The sequence below is a fragment of the Hemiscyllium ocellatum genome, chromosome 3 (genome assembly GCF_020745735.1).
Source record: "Hemiscyllium ocellatum isolate sHemOce1 chromosome 3, sHemOce1.pat.X.cur, whole genome shotgun sequence".
Classification (NCBI taxonomy): domain Eukaryota; kingdom Metazoa; phylum Chordata; class Chondrichthyes; order Orectolobiformes; family Hemiscylliidae; genus Hemiscyllium; species Hemiscyllium ocellatum.
Genome location: NC_083403.1, coordinates 142,780,360 through 142,805,390, shown reverse-complemented (window position 1 = coordinate 142,805,390; position 25,031 = coordinate 142,780,360). Strand labels below are relative to the sequence as shown.

The following is a 25,031-nucleotide window of genomic DNA, read 5'->3' as shown; positions in this document are numbered from 1 at the left end:
TGGACTTTGGGGGCTTGGATGATGAATTATAATGATGAATAGCAGTCCCTGATGTAGTAATAATAAAAATCCCATAGATGACATTGCAGTATTTCTAATTGGTCCATTTTTGATAGGGAACTTGTGTGAAAAATTCAGATCTATCCATACTTATGATTTAGTGTGAGACCCATATATTTTGGGTAGATTGTTAAAGCTTTGCACAATCTCTCTTTCTGAAAACAGAAAGATGGCATCTAGAGCCACTTGAGGCATTCTTAGCTATTAGCTTGGCTTCTGCTTTCAGGGTGTCAGATTAGTTAGGTCTGGTGAGATCTGGTAGATAATACCCAATTGTTATTATTATATTATTTAAAGTGAAATCAAATTACTGTCAGTAAATTGCTTGTAAGTTGAAGCTTTCAAATTAACGCTTATGATTTTTTTTTGTTTCCAGGATTATTTTGCAACTGCAATTGCAGTGACAAATACAAGAAAAATGGCAGAGATGGAACAATAAGTAGATACTCAAAAATGTCAGGCTATTTAGGCCACACTTTTTGTTGGCATGTAATTGCTGTACTGGCACCAGCTATGATCAACACTGAGGGAATTGCTTCAGCTCTAGCTATAATTTTTTTCACTTTGATAATCTGAATGAAAAGCAGATATTGATGCATATCAGTTATTTCATGATAAGTAGATAATGTGTACAATACCAGGGCAGAATCATGTTGTGGTGATGAGGGTCCTTATGATGAAACCACAAATGAGAAGGGCTTCTGCTCTGAAGCAGATCAGGTGGCTGTGCCGAATCACCTTGCAGTTAAGATGGTCAAAGGTGCAAGCACTGTATTTAAGCAGCACCCAGACAGATATCTTCCACATGAAAGCCAGCAGTATCATTCTGCCTGTCTGAAGGAAGAATTTGGAACTTTGTCCACTCCTCCTTGCCAGACTTTTATACCTGGAGCTGTAGCTATCACCATATCCTCTCTGTCTGTCTGTCTCTCTCTCTCTTTCGTTCAGTCACCTTTGACCTTCCCTCCATCAGTCCTTACCCTCCCATCAAAACCCCAATCCTGAATTTTATGACCTTCAAGCCACCTCACCAGTACCCTTGATCAACTGTTAACCTTGAACTGCTCTCTAATACTCCAGACCTGCCAACTGTCAATCTTGTTATTCTATCACCCTTGACCTGTTCTCAATTATGCTTGATCTCCCCTGTCATGCTTGAACTGCCTTCAACAGAAATTAACTTTCTCTGTGTCATCCAACTTTTTTCCTCTTTCCCTATCATCCTTCTTTGAATGACTCTGATCCAGTCCTTCGTCCTTCAGATGGCTATGCCCTGAATACCCTCCCTGCCACAACAGCCATACCCCAACCTCCCAAATAGCTTCCACATCCTTTCCATGGATAGCCATGTGCAAAGTTCCTAAACAACCATCTCATGGGCTTAGTCTTGCCTCCCTGGTCCAACAAAATTCCCTACATTAGAAAAGCAGCTGCTACTAATTCCAAAGCTGGCAGCAAGCCTACCTCACCTGCTGCATGTCAACTTTAACTGGTCATGAATCTGAAGGTGCATGTTTCCCATTTACTGCCAACTTAATCACAATGATAGCATTTCATCTGACAACCAAGTGTTTTAACAAGTGTGCGTAACATGCTAGTCCATTTAAAAATAGGCTCTCACTGTTTGCTGTCAGGAGTCACATACCACCTTTCACCCACTGCCAACGTACTTTCCAATTTTGATCCCACCATTGTAAATTGAAATTTTGCCTTCTGCACAATAAGTGCCTCCCCCTTCACATTTCCAACTCCCAGGAGCTTGCCTATGATCTGTGCAAAGTCTGGCTGCTGCTGGGAGATCTGAGCAACTCATTTTGGGTAAGACAAATGATGAAACCTCTTTCTTTTCAAAGCTTTTTCTCAATATCATTTTAAATGAACCCGTTCAAATGCCAGCAACTTCAAACCTCCCACGGTTTCAAACTGCAACTTTACATACATATATCAAGCTTCTCAGCACAAAATTTGACCTGAATAGCTAATGTAATTTTATTTTCCTCATCTTGAATCAATGATTTCTGGTTCAGGAATTTTGTGTACACCAGTAAACTTTAGCTATTTCAGACTTGTATAATCCAACCGAAGTCTTAAAATTTTTGTCATTACTTGACAAGAAAGAAAAGCTTTGGTTACATAATGACTCTTTATAGTTAAAGTCCTCTGTATGTAGCTATTCAATCTTGTATTCTCTGTTGAGCCTTTTCTAATAACATGATATTCCATTTGAAAGCAAAAATTAAAACTGGACTGTCAAAGGATTTTCTCATACCAAGCTGACTTACAGTTTTGAAATGAGTTTCTTCTGTCTGTATTTTAAATGTTTTGTTATTTTGCCCAATACTTGTGTGTTTTCCTCACAATGGCAACAGTGTTTGAACTAAAATTTGTTTTTTAATTTGTTAACCTGGACATTCTGGTTGGCGCATCAACCTTTTCATTTTTAATTAAGGTTTCAAGTGCCAATGTTTTCACCAGTAGTGTACCTCCCATTTGGATTGAATGGACAGCATTCAAGAGGCAAACTGTGGAATATACTTTTTTTTATCCTGTTCATTGATAAAATAAAGGGCCCGTGCATATAATAGGTCATATCAATATTTTCGAAATGCCGCAAAGCTTTTGCAAAAAAATTACTTTGAAGCCTGGTGCTATAAATGTTGTAGCCATTTTATGTACAGCATGATCTGAAAACAGTATGATGAATAGACAGTTAATCTGTGCTGTTAGTTAAGGGAGGATTATTTGCCAGGATATTCAGAAAACTGTCCCAGTTCTGAGAGTAGTAACAACCGTGGGAACTACAAGTTTAAGCACATGAGACCTTTGTTCTAAAGCCTCAGCTGAAAGGTATCAATGATCGCAAAATAGCAAACCTGCAGTATTGCATTGGGAATCAGGGTGTGTGCAAACTGTGAAAACAACTTGAACCCATAACTTCAATATAGCAATAAGAATACTACCAACTGAACCTAGCCTGCAGAAGATTTTGGAACCAATATTTATACCAACCCTATCAAGATTATTCATTCAGGAAACTGTTTTTCGTACCCATTTTTTGCAAATGTTGTGCTTCATTGAAACAGCATCAAAGGTTAAAAGATTAAGATTCAAATTTTATTTAGTAAGTGATGAAAACTTGCCTTTGACTTCAAATCTAAATGTATTTGTTATTAATAGTGAGAATGGGAAATTAAAATATTTAAAGTAACTGTAGTATTTAATTGAGTGGGTTACCAGACCAATACTATGAATGTCACCTGCATGCAGTGACAAATGGAAGTGCAGTCCTCCTGAAGTATAATGGACCATTTTAATCCTGCCAGCCCAGAAGAGCCACTGAAACAGTGTTTAAAGGGGATTTATTTGCAGGTAATTTGATCAAAGAATCTGTGTAACATGATGATTTTTGGATCACTAGGAGATTTTCCACTTTTCATTGTCATTATCTCTGACATTGTTTCCCTTACTTGCCTTCATTATGTTTTATCGGCTTATCATGAGTGCTATTCTTCCCAGAGTTATTGTTAAAGGTAGAGGTACACTGCAAAATGTAGTCCACCCAAAGATTATGGGCTTGGGAGTGTGATTGATCCAGAAACTTAGTGAGGAGCCACCTTGGGACATTACAGGGAAGTTTCTCATGGGCAGGTAGAGATTGGGATTGACTGTATGTGCCAGTTGGACTGATTACAGTCCCAGTTAGATATGATTCTGTTTGTGTTCTGAAATGTTGCAGCCTGTGGAGCAGCTCTAGCACTGTATGTGGAAGCTGCTGTTTCTAGGGAGCCAGCTTCCTTGTAGCAAGCTAGGATTTACTGTGCCAGATGCTTCACATCACTGTGATCAGTGTATGGACAAGAAAGGCAACACCCACGGCCCTTCACTTTGCTCCTTACAGCTTTGCCCAGAACCATTTTAACTTCACGTACAGACAGCAGAGATCTCTAATTTATCTGAGCAGTGACTACCTCCCCATTGGAGGTGTTGGTCCTCTAATTGGACCACCAGAGTTGTAAAGGTAGAGAATTAGGAGGCCACCTCTGGAATGATTGGGCAATGGTTGCACCAGCAAGTGTTGAGGCCTGACCTCCATTTGTTCCTGGCACTGGACTTCCAGCAGCCATGGGAAAATCCTGCCCTCAGCATCAGCAACAGCTCAGCATATTAAAAGGCAGCAGGTAAGGATGGCAGGGAGGGTGAGGGGTGAGGTTGGTGAGAGTGGAAACTCGTAAGGGACATTTCCAATATACAAGGTGTACAGTCCAAATCTCATTTTCTTGGCTCCATTGGAGGGCAGTGCTTGTTCCTCCTCTTTAAGCAGACTCTTGCAGATTTAAGGAACCTCCTGCAACCGGACTTGTGACTGCAGACTAGGAACCATGCTTCACCGGCGACTGTCAAAGACATTACGTCCTTAACCTGTTTGCTGTTGCCTTCTTCCAGCCTGCTATAAAAAATCTTCTCCACACTTGCCACTCAACAGCTGCATTCGATTCCTCATCAATGTCCCATTCGCCAGAGCTAAGCAGTGCAACCTCACCCCCACCTCCAACCAGAATAACCGCAGCAGTCATTGTGAGAAAGTGTGGGATTTATAGGAGGGCTGATTTTCCTCATGGCCAGGGCATCATTGACTGTACAATGTTGCCATAAGGGAACCTGGACACTAGGCAACAGCATTTCTGAATAAGAAGGCCTCTCAGCTCACTAATGTCCAGTGCATCCCATATCAGAGAAATAAGAACTTACAAGTTAATGTGCGGTAACCAGTTACTGTCACAATACATAAATACGTGGCATTTACTAATCTTGCACAACTTTCAGTTGTTCCACCAACACAACAGTATAGTTGCTGGTAAGAAAAAGGAATACCATTCTAATCGTGATTCATGACAACCACCCATAACCCCACTAACGCCTGGTTAGAAAGGGACCCAACTTTCCCACAGTACTTCTGCTGGTGTGTTAGAGAAGATAAAAGGACATTAACTGCTGGAACATCTTGCATAGATTAATTTGGACAGAAATTGCATATTAAAATTAAGAATCATACTATGATGCTGGCACTAAATTCTTGGGAAGATTTGTACACATGCTGCTAAATATTTGTAGTTCCATACCAGATGTCGATTTGTTTTGATTATAGTCACTTGGTTTGCTCAATTGTTTCGTAAGCAGTCAAAATATTATGCTGTGGAATGGAGTTAATAAGTATCTGCTATGCCAGTTATCACAAAATTATGAATTCTCGATTATTTTCATAATTCTTTGTTTTTGATAAACATCCTAACAGTATGCTTTCTTTAAATATATATTAACATCAAGGAATTGTAAAAATATTAAAATGTTCGTAACCAGTATTTCTAAAGCTACTTGTTTGCCTCTCCCATGTTTATGACTCTAAACACAAGATCACATGTTGGCCTGCATGAGTCAGAAAGGTTGTAGGACAAAGCTGAGCATTACTTTTGTCACATTTGAATCTCTAACTCATAACTATTCATTTGACTATGTGCCATATTTCTGTTGTTCAGATTTCAGCAATGTTTTTAGATCCTCAGAATCCCATATTTTACATTTTCCCAAGTTTGCTCTCTGTTGTATGAAAAGGATCCAATCCCTACCCATAATGTAAAGGAACCAACATTAATCGTTTGCCTTCATTCTGATTTGATGGTTCTAATTATTATTGTATAGTATTGTATTGTTTCCAAAATTATAATTAGGCAAACATATTGATCCTTTTCCTATCAATGAACATCGATTATCAATGACATAAAATACCAGGTTAGAAAATATCAAACCTAGATTACCTGTTTATTTAATGATGTGCTCAGTTCCAGAAAACTGCACCTGTTTAACATGTTTTCTATTTGTGTGGAACATTAAAGTGATTTGAAACTTAGAGATCATGTTTCGATATGAAACATGAAAATAATTGTGCATATTATAATTCCTCATTATTATTTTGTAAAATGAAAAACTTATATTCATTTCACTAAGTTTAGGATTTGTATTGTTGTTTCAATTTTCTTTTGGTTTTAAGCATAACTTTTTTCTTTTAGTTCAACAAAGTGCGAACCATCACCACTAGATCTAATTCTGTCAAGCAGGGCAAAGACCAGCATTTCCCAGTCCTAATGAATGAGAAGGAAGACATTCTCTGGTGCACTGAAATGGAAAGGTATGTTTGTTTCACTCATACCCAATCCCAGTTTTTTACTTCCACATACAGGTAGAAAGCAGGCCTCTCACTGACATAATTACACACAGATGTGGCATAGTTTAAGTCCAGCTAATTTCAAAACCTAAACCTTAGCAAGTCCATGTAACAATTCATCAATTTTAGACTGCATCACCATGTTAGTTATTTGCCTTGTGAATAGTAGTCTACATACACAATTGGCAAAAACCATTAGAATATTTTAGGAGTCCAGCCTCCTGAGCAAACTGTACCATTTTGTTGATCGACTTGGATTTCACTGCAAAATAATTCAGTACAGTAGTGAAGCATATTTAAGGTTCTATGGCTACATCGCCAACCCAAACTAAATTCAGATTGCTCTAACCAAGCAACAGAGGCTACATGACAATAGAACAATGGCAGTAGATTCTATGGTTTATACCCTGTGTTTCAACCCCTAAAGCTACCAACTCCTGGACTGCAAAGACGGAGTGGGAATAATAATCTGTTGAGCAACAACTAAAAACCAATTCTTCCAATGGCATACTACCTAGGGGTGTAAACTAAAACTAAGATCTTCCTTTCCACCTTGGGATGCTGCTATCCCTTTAAAGTTGGCCTCCTGTCTGTTAGGACCTGCGGGAAATTTTGTTATGATCATGATGGGCTTGGAATGGTAAACTAATATCCCACAATATTCCCTTTGGCAAACAAGCAGATCTTTTTGATGCCAATTTCCTATCTTATATATTCTATAACATTCTGACTTCCCTTTCAGATACTTCTGCTGACTGAAATTGTGGTCTACTGAGGTGATATATGTCACATTCTCAAATTCTTGAATAAAAATTAAACCGATTTTACTTCTAGTATATAGTTTAGCCAGCTAAACATTTCTTCCAAGTCCATTGCACTCAATTTCTTCCTTTGGTCTTCGTAATTACAAGGGGTCACCAATTTATGAACACTCATATTTACAAATGTGATCCCATTCAGAGGTGTAAATTTAAAGACCCGACTAAGAACAGCTCCTTTCCTTTGACCTGCTTTGTATTCTGACTTGTAAATGTATCAACCTGAGTACGGACTTCAGAATGGAAACCATTCACAACCTGGGGACTGCTTGTAGTCTTGAAAACACAAAACCTAAATGTTATAGTCTGTTCTTCCTGTCAAACCTCCTATTGAATTTAGCCATGAAGTGGGCACTATTTCAAATATGTTTCCTTATTGATTCAATACAATAACTGAATGCATAAGTGTCTGTTAGCATTGACTTTAAAATATGGTACTTTAATAAATAAGACTATGGATGTGTGCAGTAAAATCTAGTCCATTTTCTACTATATTCAGTAATTTATCTCTTATCAGTACAGCTTGAAATTTCTTTCTTATAGGGGTCCTTTTTTTAATGTCATCTTGATAAATTCAATATTGTGTGTCCTTTTCCTTACTTCAGCCTGCATAGCTTCCAATTAACACACATTTAGATTCCTCATTCCTACTACCACGAGTGTGCAAGCTCTCATATACATTCTCAATCATTTCTACATAGCATATATCTTGGCACATGTACTTTACTAAAAAAAGGATGTGCACACCTTTCACAACTATAGGGTGTCACAAAGTGAGCTAAAGCTATTGTTGATATTGGGGGATTCAGTAATGATAATGCCATTGAACATCAAGAGAAATAGTTAGATTTTTTCTTGTCTGAGGGTCATTAACGTTGAGTGACACATATGTTACTTGCTATTTATCAACCTAAGCCTGGATATTGTCCAGATCTTGTGTATTTGAACTGAACTTCAGTATTTGAGGAGTGGTGAATAATGCTGAGCATTGTGCAATCATCAGCGAATGTCCCCACCTCTGACCTTATGATGGAGGGAAGGTTATTATTGAAGCAGCTGAAGATGGGAGATCTACCGCTTACTGAAGAATCTTTTCTGGCCTACGGTCTGCCTTGCTTCAACTTTCTGGATGTACAGTTAGTTAAGTTAGCTGTCACCCACTGAAATAAACAGATAAAGATATACAGTATCTTAGTATCGAACTAAGATAGAGGAAAACAGAGCATGAAAGGTTCAAAAAAGGAACAGGGGTACCTGGCTCTGCCATTCAACATGGTCAGCACTGACCTTCAGCTTCAATTCCACCTTCCTATCTACTTCCTGTATCCCTTCAGTATATCAAGGAAATGGGAGCAAGGTGAGTTGGTGTTTCAGAGATCACCTCTCTCATTGTAATCATTCCATGATTCTTCAAGACACCAAAATACCTCTGTATCAACCTTAAGTAGGTTCAGTTAGAACATGCATATTCCTTTAAGGATACGAATTCAGAAGGTTCATAATCCTTGGAGTGAAGGAATTTCTCTTCATCTCCAGCTTGAATGATAGCCTATGTTCCTGGGATTGTTGCCTCATTTTCTAAGTTCCTGTTCCAGGGAAAACAATCTTTCAGTGTCTGTCCTGTCAAGTTGCTTCAGCATTTTCTATGTTCCAATTAGATTGCCTCTCATTCTTCAAAACTCCGTAAAATACGCATTCAAATTTCCCCTGCTTCTTATCATAGGAACTACAACTCTCTCATCTCAGGAACCAATTTGATTAACCTTTATTGTATCATCTCCAGTGCAAGAATATCCTTCTTCAGATATGGTGACCAAAACTGGACACACCGATCCTTTTGTGGTCTCTATAAAGCTCTGAATAGTCGTTGAAGAGATTCTTTATTCTTTAACTCCAGTCCCCCTGCAATAAAGACTCACATGCTATTTATCTTTCTAATTTCTCACTTTACTTGCATGCTACATTATGTTTTTTGACAAGTACACCCAAGTTCTTCTGAACACCTTTAGAAAATATTCTACCTTTCTGTTCTTAAAACCAAGGTGAATAACATCACACTTTCCAACATGTTACTCCACCTGCCATCTTGTTGTCCATGTACCTAATCTGTCTTTACCTCTTTAAAGCCTTCAGTGTTCTCGTAGCTTGTGTACCCGGCTAACTTTGATGGTCAGTAAATACAGATACTTTGCTCTGTCTCCTTGTTTAGATCATGAGCAGAGTATGTAAATAGCTGAGCTTCCAGCACTGATCTTTTTGGGGTGACGGTCAGAGGTGAAATATTGTGGAAGTGGGTTAGAAAAGGACTTATATTTTCAGTCTGTTTTATGAAAATCCATTTTCTCATATCCTTCAGAAAAGGAGTTGACAATGACTGAAACTTAATTTCTGAGCACACACAAGTATCCTCTGCATATTAAAGTCTGATGAATGAGATCAGAATAGTTTTGGTTTTGGATTGGAGACTGAACAACATCCCAACTATAAGGACACTAGCTCTAGGGCTGTACTATAAGACAGACGCATGGCTGCAGGATGACATAGATTGGAAACTGAATATTGGAAGTACAGGACAGTAAGGACAGGAGACTCGGAAAAACAGGAGGAGTGCCTTTGTTAATTGCGATGGGACTGTCACAATAGATAGAGATGATCTGAATTAATGAACCCAGGACTTAGAAGCAGGGTCTGGGTGGACATCGGAATCCAGAATGATGGGAATTCACTTGTCAAAGTGGTGCAAAGGCTCTTTAAAAGTAACCGCACACTAGATGGAGAATGAAGGAAGAAATAATGGAAGTTTGTCAGAAAAGCATGGCAATAATCCTAGGAAATTTTAATGTACGTGTAGATTGAAAAAACTTCAGATGTGCAAAGGTAGTCTAAATGAGGAGTTCATAGTATGTTTGAGATGATAATTTCTTGAAACAGTGCAATCTGGAGCCTACAGTAGATGTGGTATTATGCAGTGAGATGGAATTAATTAATAATCTTGTAGTGAAGGAACTCCTAGGTAACAATGGTAGATTTAAATGACAGGTCAATAGCGATATAGTAGCAGGCATTAAAGTGTATTTTTCAGAATACAGAGGACAAGCACATTCTAATAAGAAAGAAAAATTCAAAGTAAGGACCCACCATCATGGTTAACTAAAAAAGTTAACAATAATGTCAATTCTTTTTTTAAAAGTATATAATCATGCAAAGAAGGGTGGCTGGTCAGAGGATTGGACAAAATATGGAAAACACACAAATAACTTACAGATAATGAGGAAGGGCAAATCAGAATACATAAGAAAGCTAACTAGAAATATGAAAATATTGGTAATATTCTCCAGATGTTGAAAAAAATGAAAGAAATAACAAAGGGAGCATTGGTCCTATAGAAACTGAGTCTGGAGAATCAGGAATGGTTAAACAAGGAGATGGTAGATAAGATAATTGCTTAGAGACTGGTATCCTGTCAGCAACTCACCTTTTATTGATTTGTGCACAGTCCACTGAGCTGTGGCCAGACAGCTCAGAGTCAGTCCCCTGAACTGAGGAGATTTTAAATCCACTGTTTATATTTTTTTAATCCCCTGTTTATTTATTTTTTTCTTTTTTATAGTCCCCTTCCCCTCTGACACCTTCAAGGAGGAGAATCCTTGAACACGTGCACACACTCACACTGATCCAGCACTCAAGATGGGAAAACACCCGAGTGGTCCAGTGACGAGCAGTGCTCTTCACATCAAAGGACAATGCTGACACTGCTGTTCTTTTTAGCCTCCTGGTTATATATTTTTTTTCTTTTTCCCCCGCACTACCGCCTAACTGCGGTAGTGCTTATTTTTTTTCCCCCCAGCACCCATGGTGCGTGTGTGCAGGTGTGAGACACAGTGAGAGACACAAAGTGTACAAATCTTTATTTAATTTCCACCACCAGGAAGAAAGGAAACACCCGAGTGGCCTGTGACAAGCAGTGCCCTTCACATCAAAGGGCAGTGCTGTGTGATCGAATCCCCTGTTTATATTTTTTTTCATCTTTTTTTTACTGGGTTTTATTTTTTTTATGACCCTCAGTTCATTTTTTTTATCCACTGTACTTTTTTTTATTTTTTTAAAATTAACCCCCACACTACCGCCTAACTGCGATAGTGTTTATGTTTTCCCCAGCACCCATTGTGTGTGTGCAGGTGTGAGACACAGTGAGAGACACAAAGTGTACAAATCTTTATTCAATTTCCACCACCAGGAAGATAGGAAAACACCCGAGTGGCCAGTGACAAGCAATGCCCTTCACATCAAAAGGGCAGTGCTGTGTGATCAAATCCCCTGTTTATTTTTTTTATTTTTTATTTTCTTTTTTTAAATTTTTTTTAAAACACCCGAGTGGCTTGTGACAAGCAGTGCCCTTCACATCAAAGGGCAATGCTGTGTGATCAATGATTCCCTTTTATTTTTAAATTAACCCCCACATTACCGCCTAACTGCGGTAGTGCTTATTTTTTCCCCAGCACCCATGGTGAAATCCCCTGTTTATTTTTTTTTCTTTCTTCTCTTTAACCCCCACACTACCACCTAACTGCAGTAGTGCTTATTTTTTTCCCCAGCACCCATAGTGCGTGTGTGCAGATGTGAGAGACGCAGTGAGAGACACAAAGTGCACAAATCTTTATTTAATTTCCACCACCAGGAAGAAAGGAAACACCCGAGTGGCCTGTGACAAGCAGTGCCCTTCACATCTAAGGGCAATGCTGTGTGATCGAATCCCCTGGTTATATTGGTTACCAAGGGCTTTCTGATTGACCCCGGTTAACAACCCCAGTCAATAACCTCTTTGTCAATAGGATCCCTCTCATTGAGGGATTTTATACTGTAAAGGATACAAGTAATATCACAGAAAAGGCTGTGAATCAGGATATAGAGGAAAGGAATGATTCAAGAAATGTATAATCACCAGGGAAGTAGATTCCCTACAGTGTGGAAACAGGCCCTTCAGCCCAACAAGTCCACACCAATCCTCCAAAGAGCCAGACCCATTTCCCTCTGACTAATGCACCGAACACTGCGGGGCAATTTAGCCAATTCACCTGACCTGCACATTTTTGGACTGTGGGAGGAAACCCACACAGACACGAGGAGAATGTGCAAACTCCATACACAGTCACCCGAGGCTGGAATCGAACCTGGGACACTGGTGCTGTGAGGCAGCAGTGCTCACCATGGAGCCACTGTGCCACCCGTACCAAGTAAATAGTAAACAAGGAAACCAAAGAACTGCAGATCCTGGAAATCAAAACAAAAACATAAATTTACTGGAAAACACAGCAGGTCAGGCCCCTCTATAGAGAGGAGGCAAAGTTAACGTTTTGGGCCCAGTGGTCACTTTCAGAACTGTTCTGAAGGTTACATTAAAGGTTATTGCAGGAAGTAAAAACTTATCTTCTAGGGGGTAACATATTGACATGGATAGGAAATTGCCAGGTAACAGGAAAGAGAATTGGCATGAATAGGTAATTTTCTGGTTTGCAAGATGTAATGCTTCAGGGAATCAGTGTTAAGGCCTCAAGTTTTAACAGTTTATAGAAATGATTTAGGTGAAGGGTCAGAATTTATTGATGACACAAAGATAAGTATGGAAGTAGGTGAAATGGACATCAGGAGTCTGCAGAGGGATCTAAATAGGTTAAGTCAGCAGGCAAAGTTTAGGTAGATGGATAATGGGGGAAAATGTTATATTGCTGAAAATGTGTTGCTGGTTAAAGCACAGCAGATCAGGCAGCATCCAAGGAACAGGAAATTCGACGTTTCGGGCCAGAGCCCTTCATCAGGAATTTCCTGTTCCTTGGATGTTGCCTGACCTGCTGCGCTTTAACCAGCAACACATTTTCAGCTCTGATCTCCAGCATCTGCAGACCTCACTTTTTACTCGAAAATGTTATATTGTCCATTTAGGTAAGAAGAATAAAAAAGAGCATATTATCTAAACAGTGAACAGTTGTAGAGCTCTGCGATGCACAGGGATCACAGTTTCCAAGAACATGAATCACAGCAGATTAGTATGAAGGTACAGCAAGTAATTAGAAAAGCAGTTATCATTGATTGTCAGGAGATTGAACAAAAGTAGTGAGACTTTCTTCTGGTCATACAGGGCATGGCTGTGTGGAGGGGCCATAACTAGATTGTTGTGTACAACACCAGTCAACTTACTGAAAGAAGGGAGTAAATGCATTAGAAGCAATTCAGAGAATGTTTATGTACCTGAAGGGTACAGGATGTCTTCTTAAGAAAAGTCTTCGGATAGGCTGTACAGTGGGTTGGGCTGTACAGTGCCTTGGGCTGTACAGTGCGTTGGGCTGTACAGTCAGATTGGCTGTACAGTGGGATGGGCTGTACAGTCAGATGGGCTGTACAGTGGGATGGGCTGTGCAGTCAGATGGGCTGTACAGTGGGATGGGCTGTGCAGTCAGATGGGCTGTACAGTGGGATGGGCTGTGCAGTCAGATGGGCTGTACAGTGGGATGGGCCGCACAATGGGATGGGCTGCACAGTGGGATGGGCCGCACAATGGGATGGGCCGCACAGTGGGATGGGATGCACAGTGGGATGGGCCGCACAGTGGGATGGGATGCACAGTGGGATGGGCTGTACAGTGGGGTGGGCTGTACAGTGGGATGGGATGCACAGTTGGATGGGCTGTACAGTGGGGTGGGCTGCACAGTGGGATGTGCTGCACAGTGGGATGGGTTGCACAGTGGGATGGGCTGTACAGTGGGATGGGATGCACAGTGGGATGGGATGCACAGTGGGATGGGCCGCACAGTGGGATGGGATGCACAGTGGGATGGGCTGTACAGTGGGGTGGGCTGTACAGTGGGATGGGATGCACAGTTGGATGGGCTGTACAGTGGGGTGGGCTGCACAGTGGGATGTGCTGCACAGTGGGATGGGTTGCACAGTGGGATGGGCTGTACAGTGGGATGGGATGCACAGTGGAATGGGATGCACAGTGGGATGGGCTGTACAATGGGGTGGGATGCACAGTGGGGTGGGCTGTACAGTGGAGTGGGCTGTACAGTGGGATGGGTTGCACAGTGGGATGGGCTGTACAGTGGGATGGGATGCACAGTGGGGTGGGCTGTACAGTGGGATGGGATGCACAGTGGGGTGGGCTGTACAGTGGGGTGGGCTGTACAGTGGGATGGGCTGTACAGTGGGATGGGATGCACAGTGGGATGGGATGCACAGTGGGGTGGGCTGCACAGTGGGATGGGATGCACAGTGGGATGGGATGCACAGTGGGGTGGGCTGTACAGTGGGATGGGCTGCACAGTGGGATGGGCTGCACAGTGGGATGGGTTGCACAGTGGGGTGGGCTGTACAGTGGGATGGGCTGTACAGTGGGATGGGATGCACAGTGGGATGGGCTGCACAGTGGGATGGGTTGCACAGTGGGGTGGGCTGTACAGTGGGATGGGATGCACAGTGGGATGGGCTGCACAGTGGGATGGGTTGCACAGTGGGGTGGGCTCTACAGTGGGATGGGCTGTACAGTGGGATGGGATGCACAGTGGGATGGGATGCACAGTGGGGTGGGCTGTACAGTGGGATGGGATGCACAGTGGGGTGGGCTGTACAGTGGGATGGGCTGTACAGTGGGGTGGGATGCACAGAGGGATGGGATGCACAGTGGGGTGGGCTGTACAGTGGGATGGGCTGTACAATGGGATGGGCTGTACAGTTGGATGGGCCGAACAGTCGGTTGAACTGGACTTGTATTTGCTACAGTTTGGAAGACTAAGAGCAAGACATGATTGTCATGTGAAAGAGCCGAAGGGAACTTGGCAAGGTAGATGTGGAAAGAATGTTTACCCATTTTCCAGATCACTTTGCCAATTTGACTTGTGCCATCTATAGGAAGATTAAAGTTCCCTGGCCATTACATTTATTACATTGCCTTTGTCACAGGCTGAAAATGTGTTGCTGGAAAAGCGCAGCAGGTCAGGCAGCATCCAAGGAATAAGAGAGTCGACGTTTCGGGCATGAGCCGTTCTTCAGGATTCCTGAAGAAGGACTCATGCCCAAAACGTCGACTCTCCTGCTCCTTGGATGCTGCCTGACCTGCTGCGCTTTTCCAGCAGCACATTTTCAGCTCTGATCTCCAGCATCTCACTTTCTCCTAGAAGATTTGTCACAGGCTTCAATGATTTTTTTTGTTCAGTGCTCTGTCCCTTTGTCAGAAATAATGTTTACCCAATACTCTGTCTACGCTGTCAGGTGGATTCAAACGTTTCCATAGCACAATATCAAAGAAGTGTTCGAGAGTACTGGACCCCACTGTACAGTGCTTCTGATGGCCACAAACACTGAAGTCTCAACTTCTGCAAAGATCCCATTAGATGAGTTGCTTCATGCCAATTACTTCTTTCTCATTGTATGTTCACTTCTATCTCTAACAGTGACATCAGTGCAGAGTGGCAACTCCAAAATATAAAGTGAATGTTTCTTACAGCCTCACACTGAGTATCCGAATGCAAAATTCTGAACTGAACTAAAGTCCAAACCTTTCCTCATTCAATTGAAATTTGGGCAATGGGCATTTACTGTGGCACAACAAGTTCAAAATGGGGTCAAGTGACTGCAAATTGGTTGTTGGAGGAAGTTGAGCTTATTCTCAACTTTATGTGAGGCAAGCAACCTTGTAACATAGAGGCAGAAGAAAGATTAAGGTGTTATCAAAGGGACAGAGAACAGGTCTTCAGTTGTGTACATGTAAGATGTTATTACCAAGTCACGCAGAAAGGGGAGAAAGAGCAGAAGCCAATGACATCCTTAGTAATCCAGGGGTAATGTTGTATATGGGAAGAGAAGTCATTGCTGGAAATGATCTAACTATGAATATGTAAAAGTCAGGTCTGCCAAGCAATGGCAGTCCCACTGAACTGCAAAAGAGACACGAGGCACCAGAGGACAACTGGATGATTGGGCTTGTCAAAGGCTACTAAAGAATTAAGATGGTTCACTAATCTCACTAACAGATACAATTTGTGGTGCATTGGATCCAATTCAGTACTGGTACTGGGACAGATTTACATGTGATGTTAGGGTTGTTTCAGTGATGTGACATGATGTTGGGGTTATTTCAGTGCTGTGACATGATGTTGGGGTTATTTCAGTGCTGTTACATGATGTGGGGTTGTTTCAGTGCTGTTACATGATGTTGGGGTTATTTCAGTGCTGTGACATGATGTGGGGTTGTTTCAGTGCTGTTACATGATGTTGGGGTTATTTCAGTGCTGTTACATGATGTTGGGGTTATTTCAGTGCTGTTACATGATGTTGGGATTGTTTCAGTGCTGTGACATGATGTTGGGGTTATTTCAGTGCTGTGACATGATGTTGGGGTTATTTCAGTGCTGTGACATGATGTTGGGGTTATTTCAGTGCTGTTACATGATGTTGGGGTTATTTCAGTGCTGTTACATGATGTTGGGGTTATTTCAGTGCTGTGACGTGATGTTGGGGTTGTTCCAGTGCTGTTACATGATGTTGGGGTTGTTTCAGTGCTGTTACATGATGTTGGGGTTATTTCAGTGCTGTGACGTGATGTTGGGGTTGTTCCAGTGCTGTTACATGATGTTGGGATTGTTTCAGTGCTGTGACATGATGTTGGGGTTATTTCAGTGCTGTGACATGATGTTGGGGTTGTTTCAGTGCTGTGACATGATGTTGGGGTTATTTCAGTGCTGTGACGTGATGTTGGGGTTGTTCCAGTGCTGTTACATGATGTTGGGGTTGTTTCAGTGCTGTTACATGATGTTGGGGTTGTTTCAGTGCTGTGACGTGATGTTGGGATTGTTTCAGTGCTGTGACATGATGTTGGGGCTGTTTCAGTGCTGTGACGTGATGTTGGGGTTGTTTCAGTGCTGTGACGTGATGTTGGCGTTGTTTCAGTGCTGTGACATAATGTTGCAGCAACATTAGATGCATTTTCAAGGCAATTCAGAGAAAAAAAGGAAGTTGCAAATGGGTGATAGTTTATGATGCCAGATGAATCAAGGTTGTGACTTTTATTTTTTGCAGTCATAGATTTTTCTTTAAGTCTCTCCATTTCATCCAACCAAACTATCCCTGATGGGATATTTGTGTCATCGATAGTCACAGGTGAGGTGCCGGAAGACTGGAGGTTGGCGAACGTGGTGCCGCTGTTTAAAAAGAGCGGTAAAGACCAGCCAGGGAACTATAGACCGGTGAGCCTGACCTCGGTGGTGGGAAAGTTGTTGGAGGGAATACTGAGGGACAGGATGAACATGTATTTGGAAAGGCATGGACTGATTCGGGATAGTCAACATGGCTTTGTGCACGAGAAATCATGTCTCACAAACTTGATTAAGTTTTTTGAAGAAGTAACAAAAAAAGATTGATGAGGGAAGAGCAGTAGATGTGATCTATATGGACTTCAGTAAGGCGTTCGATAAGGTTCCCCATGGGAGACTGATTAGCAAGGTTAGATCTCAGGGAATACAAGGAGAACTAGCCATTTGGATACAGAACTGGCTCAAAGGTAGAAGACAGAGGGTGGTGGTGGAGGGTTGTTTTTCAGATTGGAGGCCTGTGACCAGTGGAGTGCCACAAGGATCGATGCTGGGTCCCCTACTTTTTGTCATTTACATAAATGATTTGGATGCGAGCATAAGAGGTATAGTTAGTAAGTTTGCAGATGACACCAAAATTGGAAGTGTAGTGGACAGTGAAGAGGGTTACCTCAGATTACAGCAGGATCTTGACCAAATGCGCCAATGGGCTGAGAAGTGGCAGATGGAGTTTAATTTAAATAAATGCGAGGTGTTGCATTTTGGGAAAGCAAATCTTATACACTTAACAGTAAGGTCCTAGGGAGTGTTGCTGAACAAGGAGACCTTGGAGTGCAGGTTCATAGCTCCTTGAAAGTGGAGTCGCAGGTAGATAGGATAGTGAAGAAGGTATTTGGTATGCTTTCCTTTCGGAAAGATGTTGTGAAACTTGAAAGGGTTCAGAAAAGATTAACAAGGATGTTGCCAGGGTTGGAAGATTGAGCTATAGGGAGAGGCTGAACAGGCTGGGGCTGTTTTCCCTGGAGTGTCGGAGGCTGAGGGGTGACCTTATAGAGGTTTCCAACATAATGAGGGGCATGGATAGGATAAATAGACAAAGTCTTTTCCCTGGGGTCGGGGAGTCCAGAACTGGAGGGCATAGGTTTAGGGTGAGAGGAAAAAGATATGAGAGACCTAAGGGGCAACTTTTTCATGCAGAGGGTGGTATGTGTATGGAATGAGCTGCCAGAGGATGTGGTGGAGGCTGGTACAATTGCAACATTTAAGAGGCATTTGGATGTGTATATGAATAGGAAGGGTTTGGAGGGATATGGGCCGTGTGCTGGCAGGTAGGACTAGATTGGGTTGGGATATCTGGTCAATATTGATGGGTTGAACCGAAGGGTCTGTTTCCATGCTGTACATCTCTATGACTCTATGGCTCTTCATACCCTTGAGCCACTTGTCACATTGCAAATGCTCAGCCGAACACTGCCTTGGTAAATTGAAGCTTGCAGTAAATAAAAAGGTATTTTAGCCTCACACCATTACAATGTGCAAAAGCAAATTGCTACTTGGAATCATGTCTCATGAACTTGATCGAGCTTTTTGAAGCAGTAACAAAAAGGATTGATGAGGGAACAGTAGTGGGTATGATCTATATGGACGTCAGTAAGGTATTCAACAAGGTTCTTCAAGGTAGATTGTTTAGCAAGGTTAGATCACACAGACTAGAGGGAGAACTAGCCATTTGCGTACAGAACTGGCTCAAAGGGAGAAAGCAGAGGGTGGTGGTGGAGGGTTGTTTTTCAGACCGGTGGCCAGTGGTGTGCCACAAGGATCAGTGCTGGTCCACTGCTTTTCATCATTTATATAAATGATCTGGTTGTGAACATAGGAGGTATGGTTAGTGGGTTTGCAAATGACACCAAAATTGGATGTGTAGTGGACAGCAAAGGTTACCTCAGATTACAATGAGATTTTGATCAGACGGGCCAATTGGCTGAGGAGTGGCAGATGGAGTTTAATTTAGATAGGTGTGAGGTGTTGCATTTTGGAAAGGAAAATCAGGCAGGACTTATACACTTAATAGTAAGGTCCTAGGGAGTGTTGCTGAACAAAGAGACCTGCACTTGGAGTGCAGGTTTTTGGCTCCTTGACAGTGGAGTCACAGTTACATAGGGTAGTGAAGAAGGCATACTTGCCTTCATTGGTCAGTGCAGAGAGTAGAGGAGTTAGAGGTCATGTTGTAACTGTACAAGACATTGGTTAGGCCGCTTTTGGAATATTGTGTGCAATTCCAGTCATCCTGCTATAGGCAGGATGTTGTGAAACTTGAAAGGGTTCAGGAAAGATTCACAAGGATGTTGATAGGGTTGAATGGTGAATAGACTGAAGCTATTTTCCCTGGAGCATCAGTAGTTAAGAGGTGAACTTATAGAGGGAATTTGAGGGACATAGATAGGGTAAATAGACAAATAGACAAGGTATTTTCCCCAGGATGGGAATAGATTTAAAGTGAGAGGGAAAGATTTAAAAGAGACCTAAGGGATAACATTTTCACGTAGAGCTTGGTGCGTGTATGGAATGAGCTGCCAGAGGAAGTGGTGGATGCTGGTACAATTTCAGCATTTAAAAGGCATCTGGATGGGTAAATGAATAGGAAGGCTTTAGAGGAATATGGGCCAAGTGCTGGCAAATGGGACTTGATTTATTTAGGATATCTAAGGGTCTCTTTCTGTTCTCTACATCTCTATGACTCTGCGTTATCTCTGAAAGTCATAGGTATGGAAATATTTGATATCCTGTTAAGTTTATTAATTGTTTAATCAACTGATGGGAATTCATTTTCTGGAATAAATTCAAACTTCTCTTGTTTCAGTGTGGCATTTTCCCAGTTTTCAGTTACAAATGCTCACAGATATCAATTCATTGATTTATAGCAATGTATGTATACATACAGGAATGGACAGATTTTTTATAGTCCTGAAATAGGTTTCATTAGAATGAACTCTCATTGTAACGTTGTTGACAATAGAAGTGTTTTACTCTTTCTTCAGGGTGTTTGGTTTCCCAGTCCATTACACAGATGTCTCCAATATGAGCCGCCTTGCCCGGCAAAGACTTCTCGGGCGATCCTGGAGTGTTCCTGTCATACGTCACCTGTTTGCACCACTGAAAGAATATTTTGCCTGTGTTTGAAAACAAAGAAGACAAAGGAACTTATTAAAAAAAGGAAAGAAATTAATTTACTCCAAGGAAAAAAAAAGTCACATTCTCTTAGATGTTACTTAATTTCACTATTTTAAATGTCATCCTTTTTATCCTATTTAATTTTTTAAATGTTTTTAATTTTCAGCTATTTTAATGGGTGATTTTGTAATTATTGTTTATGTTGTGTTCAAGCTGTACTTGAGATGAGGCTGTTCAATCCTTTGCAGCACTGGGAAAATGACAATTTTGCCTTGTGTAGGTGGATAGGAGCAGCAAGAAGAAGCTGGATTTGAACAGAGCCTGGAACATCAAGTCAGCCAGCTGAGCCTTGCCTTACCAGCACCATTTCTGGTATCTATCTCGAGCAAAAAAATCAACGCTACATACAAATACTATATAATACTTCAGGTGCCTACATCCAGAAACCATGAAGAAACAGTATATCAGCTGCCAGTACCTCTCATTTACAATACACTGATAGTTGTTCGAAAAAGGTACTACTGTGCAACAATTTCTGCAATGGTGCTTTTACAAAAGGTGATTGAAAACATCAGCTCTGATGTTGCCTTACCGTTTACAAGAGGCAGAATTGTAAAATAATCAGGAAAGAGCAACATTTAATGTTGTTAAGGTGGTCTTTAGTGGCTTGAGTGTGAAAATGTAGTAATGTTTTCATTTTCTCAAGAAGTCACTTTTAAGGACTCTTGCCATGACTGTAATTTTTCTATCATGTTTGTACAATAAGAAAAAATATATAACAGAAAATGGTGCTTTTTTCTTAAGCTTTCATCCTTGGGCTAAGGCCTGGTGCTTACTTCACAGGTCACTTATAGGCAGCACAAATAGCCAGCCAACATGCAGTGATGTGTTTGGTCATCCAAAACTAAATGACAGGCTGCAGTTTTTTACTGAAGGACTGATGAATTTTTTACATCTGTGTTTTCCTTTTATTTTGGTTGATTTTTTTAAAATTTCCTAAGGGGTCTCTTTTATACCAGGAAATACCCCTCCTTGTAGCTGCATATAATCAGGTACAAGTCAATACAGTGCAGCTTGATGGTGTAATTTTGCCTCTTTTTTTTCTTTGTTCCCATTTCCTTCCTTATCCTTTGGCTTTTTTTTTGTTAATCTACGTTTTTTTTGTTTATAAGTTGTTTATGCGAATCGTATTTCTGCTGTCAGTACTTGATCAAACACAACCGTCAGTTTTCCTTGAAGCAGTTGTCGATTCATATGGTGCTACACATTTTTTTTCTGAAATATTGAAAGAAATCTGCTTTCTTGACAATGATTTATTAAATTCTCATAGTCAAGGAAAAGCACTATTATTTTACTCTTTTAAGAAAAGAAAAAGGCATTTTAACTTTGTACTTGAAAAGAAAAAAAATCAGTTTCATGTGTTTTAGCCTAGACAGTGCCGTAGTTGGTGCTTATTTGTGGGAATCATGTATTCATATTGAAGACAATGTAGTAAATTTGCTAATACTTTTACTGTTACATATGTATTTGCTTGATCCCCAGCAGCAGTGCATTTTCTTTCCACATTCCACGCAGCAAACAGTATTTCTTTGGTTTTATTTCTTCATTTTACTGTCATTATAACTTTGATAATATTTATTGACGATAATGTGCATTTCAAAGTTAAGAGATTTCACTGAAGATTGTATTTCAGTGAATATTGTATTACAGTGTATTGCTCGTGACATAGCTGTTTATGGAAAGGTCAGTACGTGGAGCAGATGTAGCAGTCAACCTCCACCCATTTTCAATGCGCAAAATGCTCCTTTCTGATGTACTTGTGCTGGAGAACACTTGAATAAATGTGTTGGTTTTTTTGTGCAAAGTGTACACAGTTGTGTATCGGCTTGTTGTGTATTCTTTTGTTCTTCTGGTATATTGTTTCTTTCTACTGTAGATCCAGTTGGCTGACATCTAGGGAAATAAAATCACGCCTTTGTGTGACCTGGTTCCCTTAAATTAATCAGTTAGTTGAGTAGGATGTTTGCTGCTGAGGAGCAAAAAGAAAATTCCAGAAGTTTTATTCAGAAACAGCTAGCTTATTATATTGGCACACTAGGAAAAATGTTTCTAGTACTGTATGTGAACATTTTCAAACTCCAATATTTCCATTTCTCATACAATGAAGGAACTCTGCTATCCTGAAAGCTAATGTATTTCAGATATGTGCATCTGATCCTGTAAATGGAATCAAATGCAACTCTGGCAAATTTATCAGAAACCAATTCTCTGCCTAGTATTTTAAACTGTGTGCTGCTGTGCTGTGGGGAAATGAAGCTTGTAACACTGCAGTTTTTTCACCGCATGGGTGGCCACACTTTGCTGCCTCCTTGCTTACCTGCTGACTTCATTGTGGACATGTTTCCCAGTACAAATGGTCCCAGGTGCGTCACATTATCCAGAGTACTGAGTTACAAAGTGCTGATTTTATTAGATAATACACTTGTTGCACAATCAACATAAAATTAAAGAACGAAATGTTAAAGTTGACCTGTGGGGGTTGTTGTGGCACAGTGGTCCAGGTTCAAGTCCCACCTGCCCCCAAGATGTGTCATAACATGTCCAAAAAGGTTAATGAAAAATAGTGATTGAAGATGACCTGTGCAAATCTGTTCCTTTTGGAGCAGTGTTAGCCTATAGTTGGGGAAGCACTTTTTAACTGGTAACAACTTGAAAGACTAAAAAGCTCTTTGTTTTCCCTCCTCTTCTATAGCATCCAGTTTTTTTCAGAAGGGAACGTTTATGCCAATAAAACTCAGAGCTTCTTATAAAATCTATATTCAAATAACATCCCAATTAGAACAATTAGTTCAGATTAGTAACTAATTACGAATACTTATTAAGTTTAAAAAAATGTAGGGCTGGGGTAACTCCTGATACTCCAGTAGCCAGCAGATATAAGGCCCCACCCCCTTAATGATATATTTTTCTATTTATATTCTCCCAATTTTTACCATTTTTCCCTAACATGACTGCTCACCTCAATGCTATTTTTCTTCAGCTAGGACAGTGGAGAGCTCCAAGCTGTGGTTTCTTTAGAAATTATACTACTGTTCTTTATCTTCAACTAATAGTCAAAGTGCAATTATCTGGAATAAGCAGGCACTAATCCTCTATTAAAATTGAAAAATTCTTGAGAGCACTTGCTGAGCTGACAGTTTAAAAAAAGGGTTGAATTGATCTCAATTTTAAAAAAGCAGATTCAAGCAATATCAATATTCTTAATTTTAACTTGCAGTCTCTGCATTCTAAAGTGGTCCAGACATTGTAGTGTTTTGTTAACCAGTAACATTTATCAAACTCATAACTGGTAAAGTGGCCAATTTGCTGCAATGCTTGAGGATATGTCAGAGGGCAAGTTTAAAGGAAATTTTTCTTTGCTTGTGACTGGACTGCTCAATATGGGATTTTCGAACTGCATTAAACTCCAGCTCAAAAGAAAAGAAAATGAGGAGAAAGCCTGACCCATTTAAGTTTCTTTTCTGCTGCATGATCTTAGCACAGCAACTCTCCACAGCTTGGGACTGTCCCTTCCTCCCCACTGAAGAATAAAGCATAATGGTGCTAAAGGGTGGCAACTGTAAGGATCTAAAGGGGGGGGGAAGAGGTACAAAATATTTTTTTAAATGCTTAAAAAAGTACTCAGTACATAAAAATCTAGCTGTGATAAATTTGGAGTCCATTCTGGAGCACATTGTATCACACCAGGGTTAATGGCAACTCCAGTGCACAGAAAAACTATCTTAAAGGGGCACTGATGTCACAAAAAAGTATTTTGAGAAAACTTTTTTTGTTTACGAATTCATAATGCAATTATGTTAATTGTTCAAAAAATATCACTGAATCAGTCAGTCATGATATCATCATGATACAAAATGGTGCATGCCTATTTTTTTCGCCAAACAAAAAAGGTTTGCCAAACACTTTTTCATGAATACAGTATCCCTTTAAATATTAAAATGAGGTATTCTCTCATCTCTTTCCTTTAATATATATATACCCACACCCATCATTGATATTATGATTATATAAGGTGTAACCCTGCTATGTGACTGTTACTGTAAGGATGGTTAATGTAACTGCTCAAAATTTATACTGGTACATTTATTTGTGACTGTATGTCTGTTAAACCTCAATAAAATGTTATACAAAATTGCACTGCTAAGCAACAAATGTATGATTGCCTTCAGTTTTTTTTAATTCTATGATAACTACACTCACTGCATTAATTTTATTCCAAAGAAAAGCACAATGATGTCATAATTTGTGTTTATTTTTCACGTAAATTTTGTTTAATAATCTCCATTTCTACTGAAAAATGGATCTTACAATAATTAATTGAATGAAGCTGTTCCAAATCCCTATTATTTTGCTGACATTATAATCCATATTAGCATTATTTTGCTATAGGAAAACCGTAAAACTAAAATATCTCTCCCAGCAAATAGATAGATTGACACCAGAAATCTTTCCTAATGAGGTCTAACCATCTCCATAACAATGGATGCTGCTCAGGCTATCCTCAAATTGACTTTTTATCCTTTCGCATTTACAATTTCTTCTTTGATCTGGTGAAGTAAATGGGCTTTTTTTAACAACTTGGGATTTACTGAATGATTTTAAACTAATTTAGCTTTAAACCTC

The 25,031-nt window shown here is 40.4% G+C and overlaps 1 protein-coding gene across 7 annotated transcripts in view; it reads left to right on the top strand.

The window, feature by feature from the left end:
- Positions 1 to 24,545, top strand: part of dnmt3ab (DNA (cytosine-5-)-methyltransferase 3 alpha b) — a 608,585-nt gene extending 584,040 nt beyond the window's left edge. For all 7 annotated transcript variants that reach the window (XM_060854172.1, XM_060854193.1, XM_060854182.1 and 4 more), the window contains 2 exons: positions 6,126 to 6,244; positions 20,216 to 24,545. In XM_060854172.1, coding sequence (XP_060710155.1) covers positions 6,126 to 6,244; positions 20,216 to 20,357 — 261 coding nt within the window. In that variant the 3' untranslated portion in view covers positions 20,358 to 24,545. The remainder of the gene's footprint in view (positions 1 to 6,125; positions 6,245 to 20,215) is intronic.
- The last annotated feature ends 486 nt before the right edge of the window (positions 24,546 to 25,031 follow it).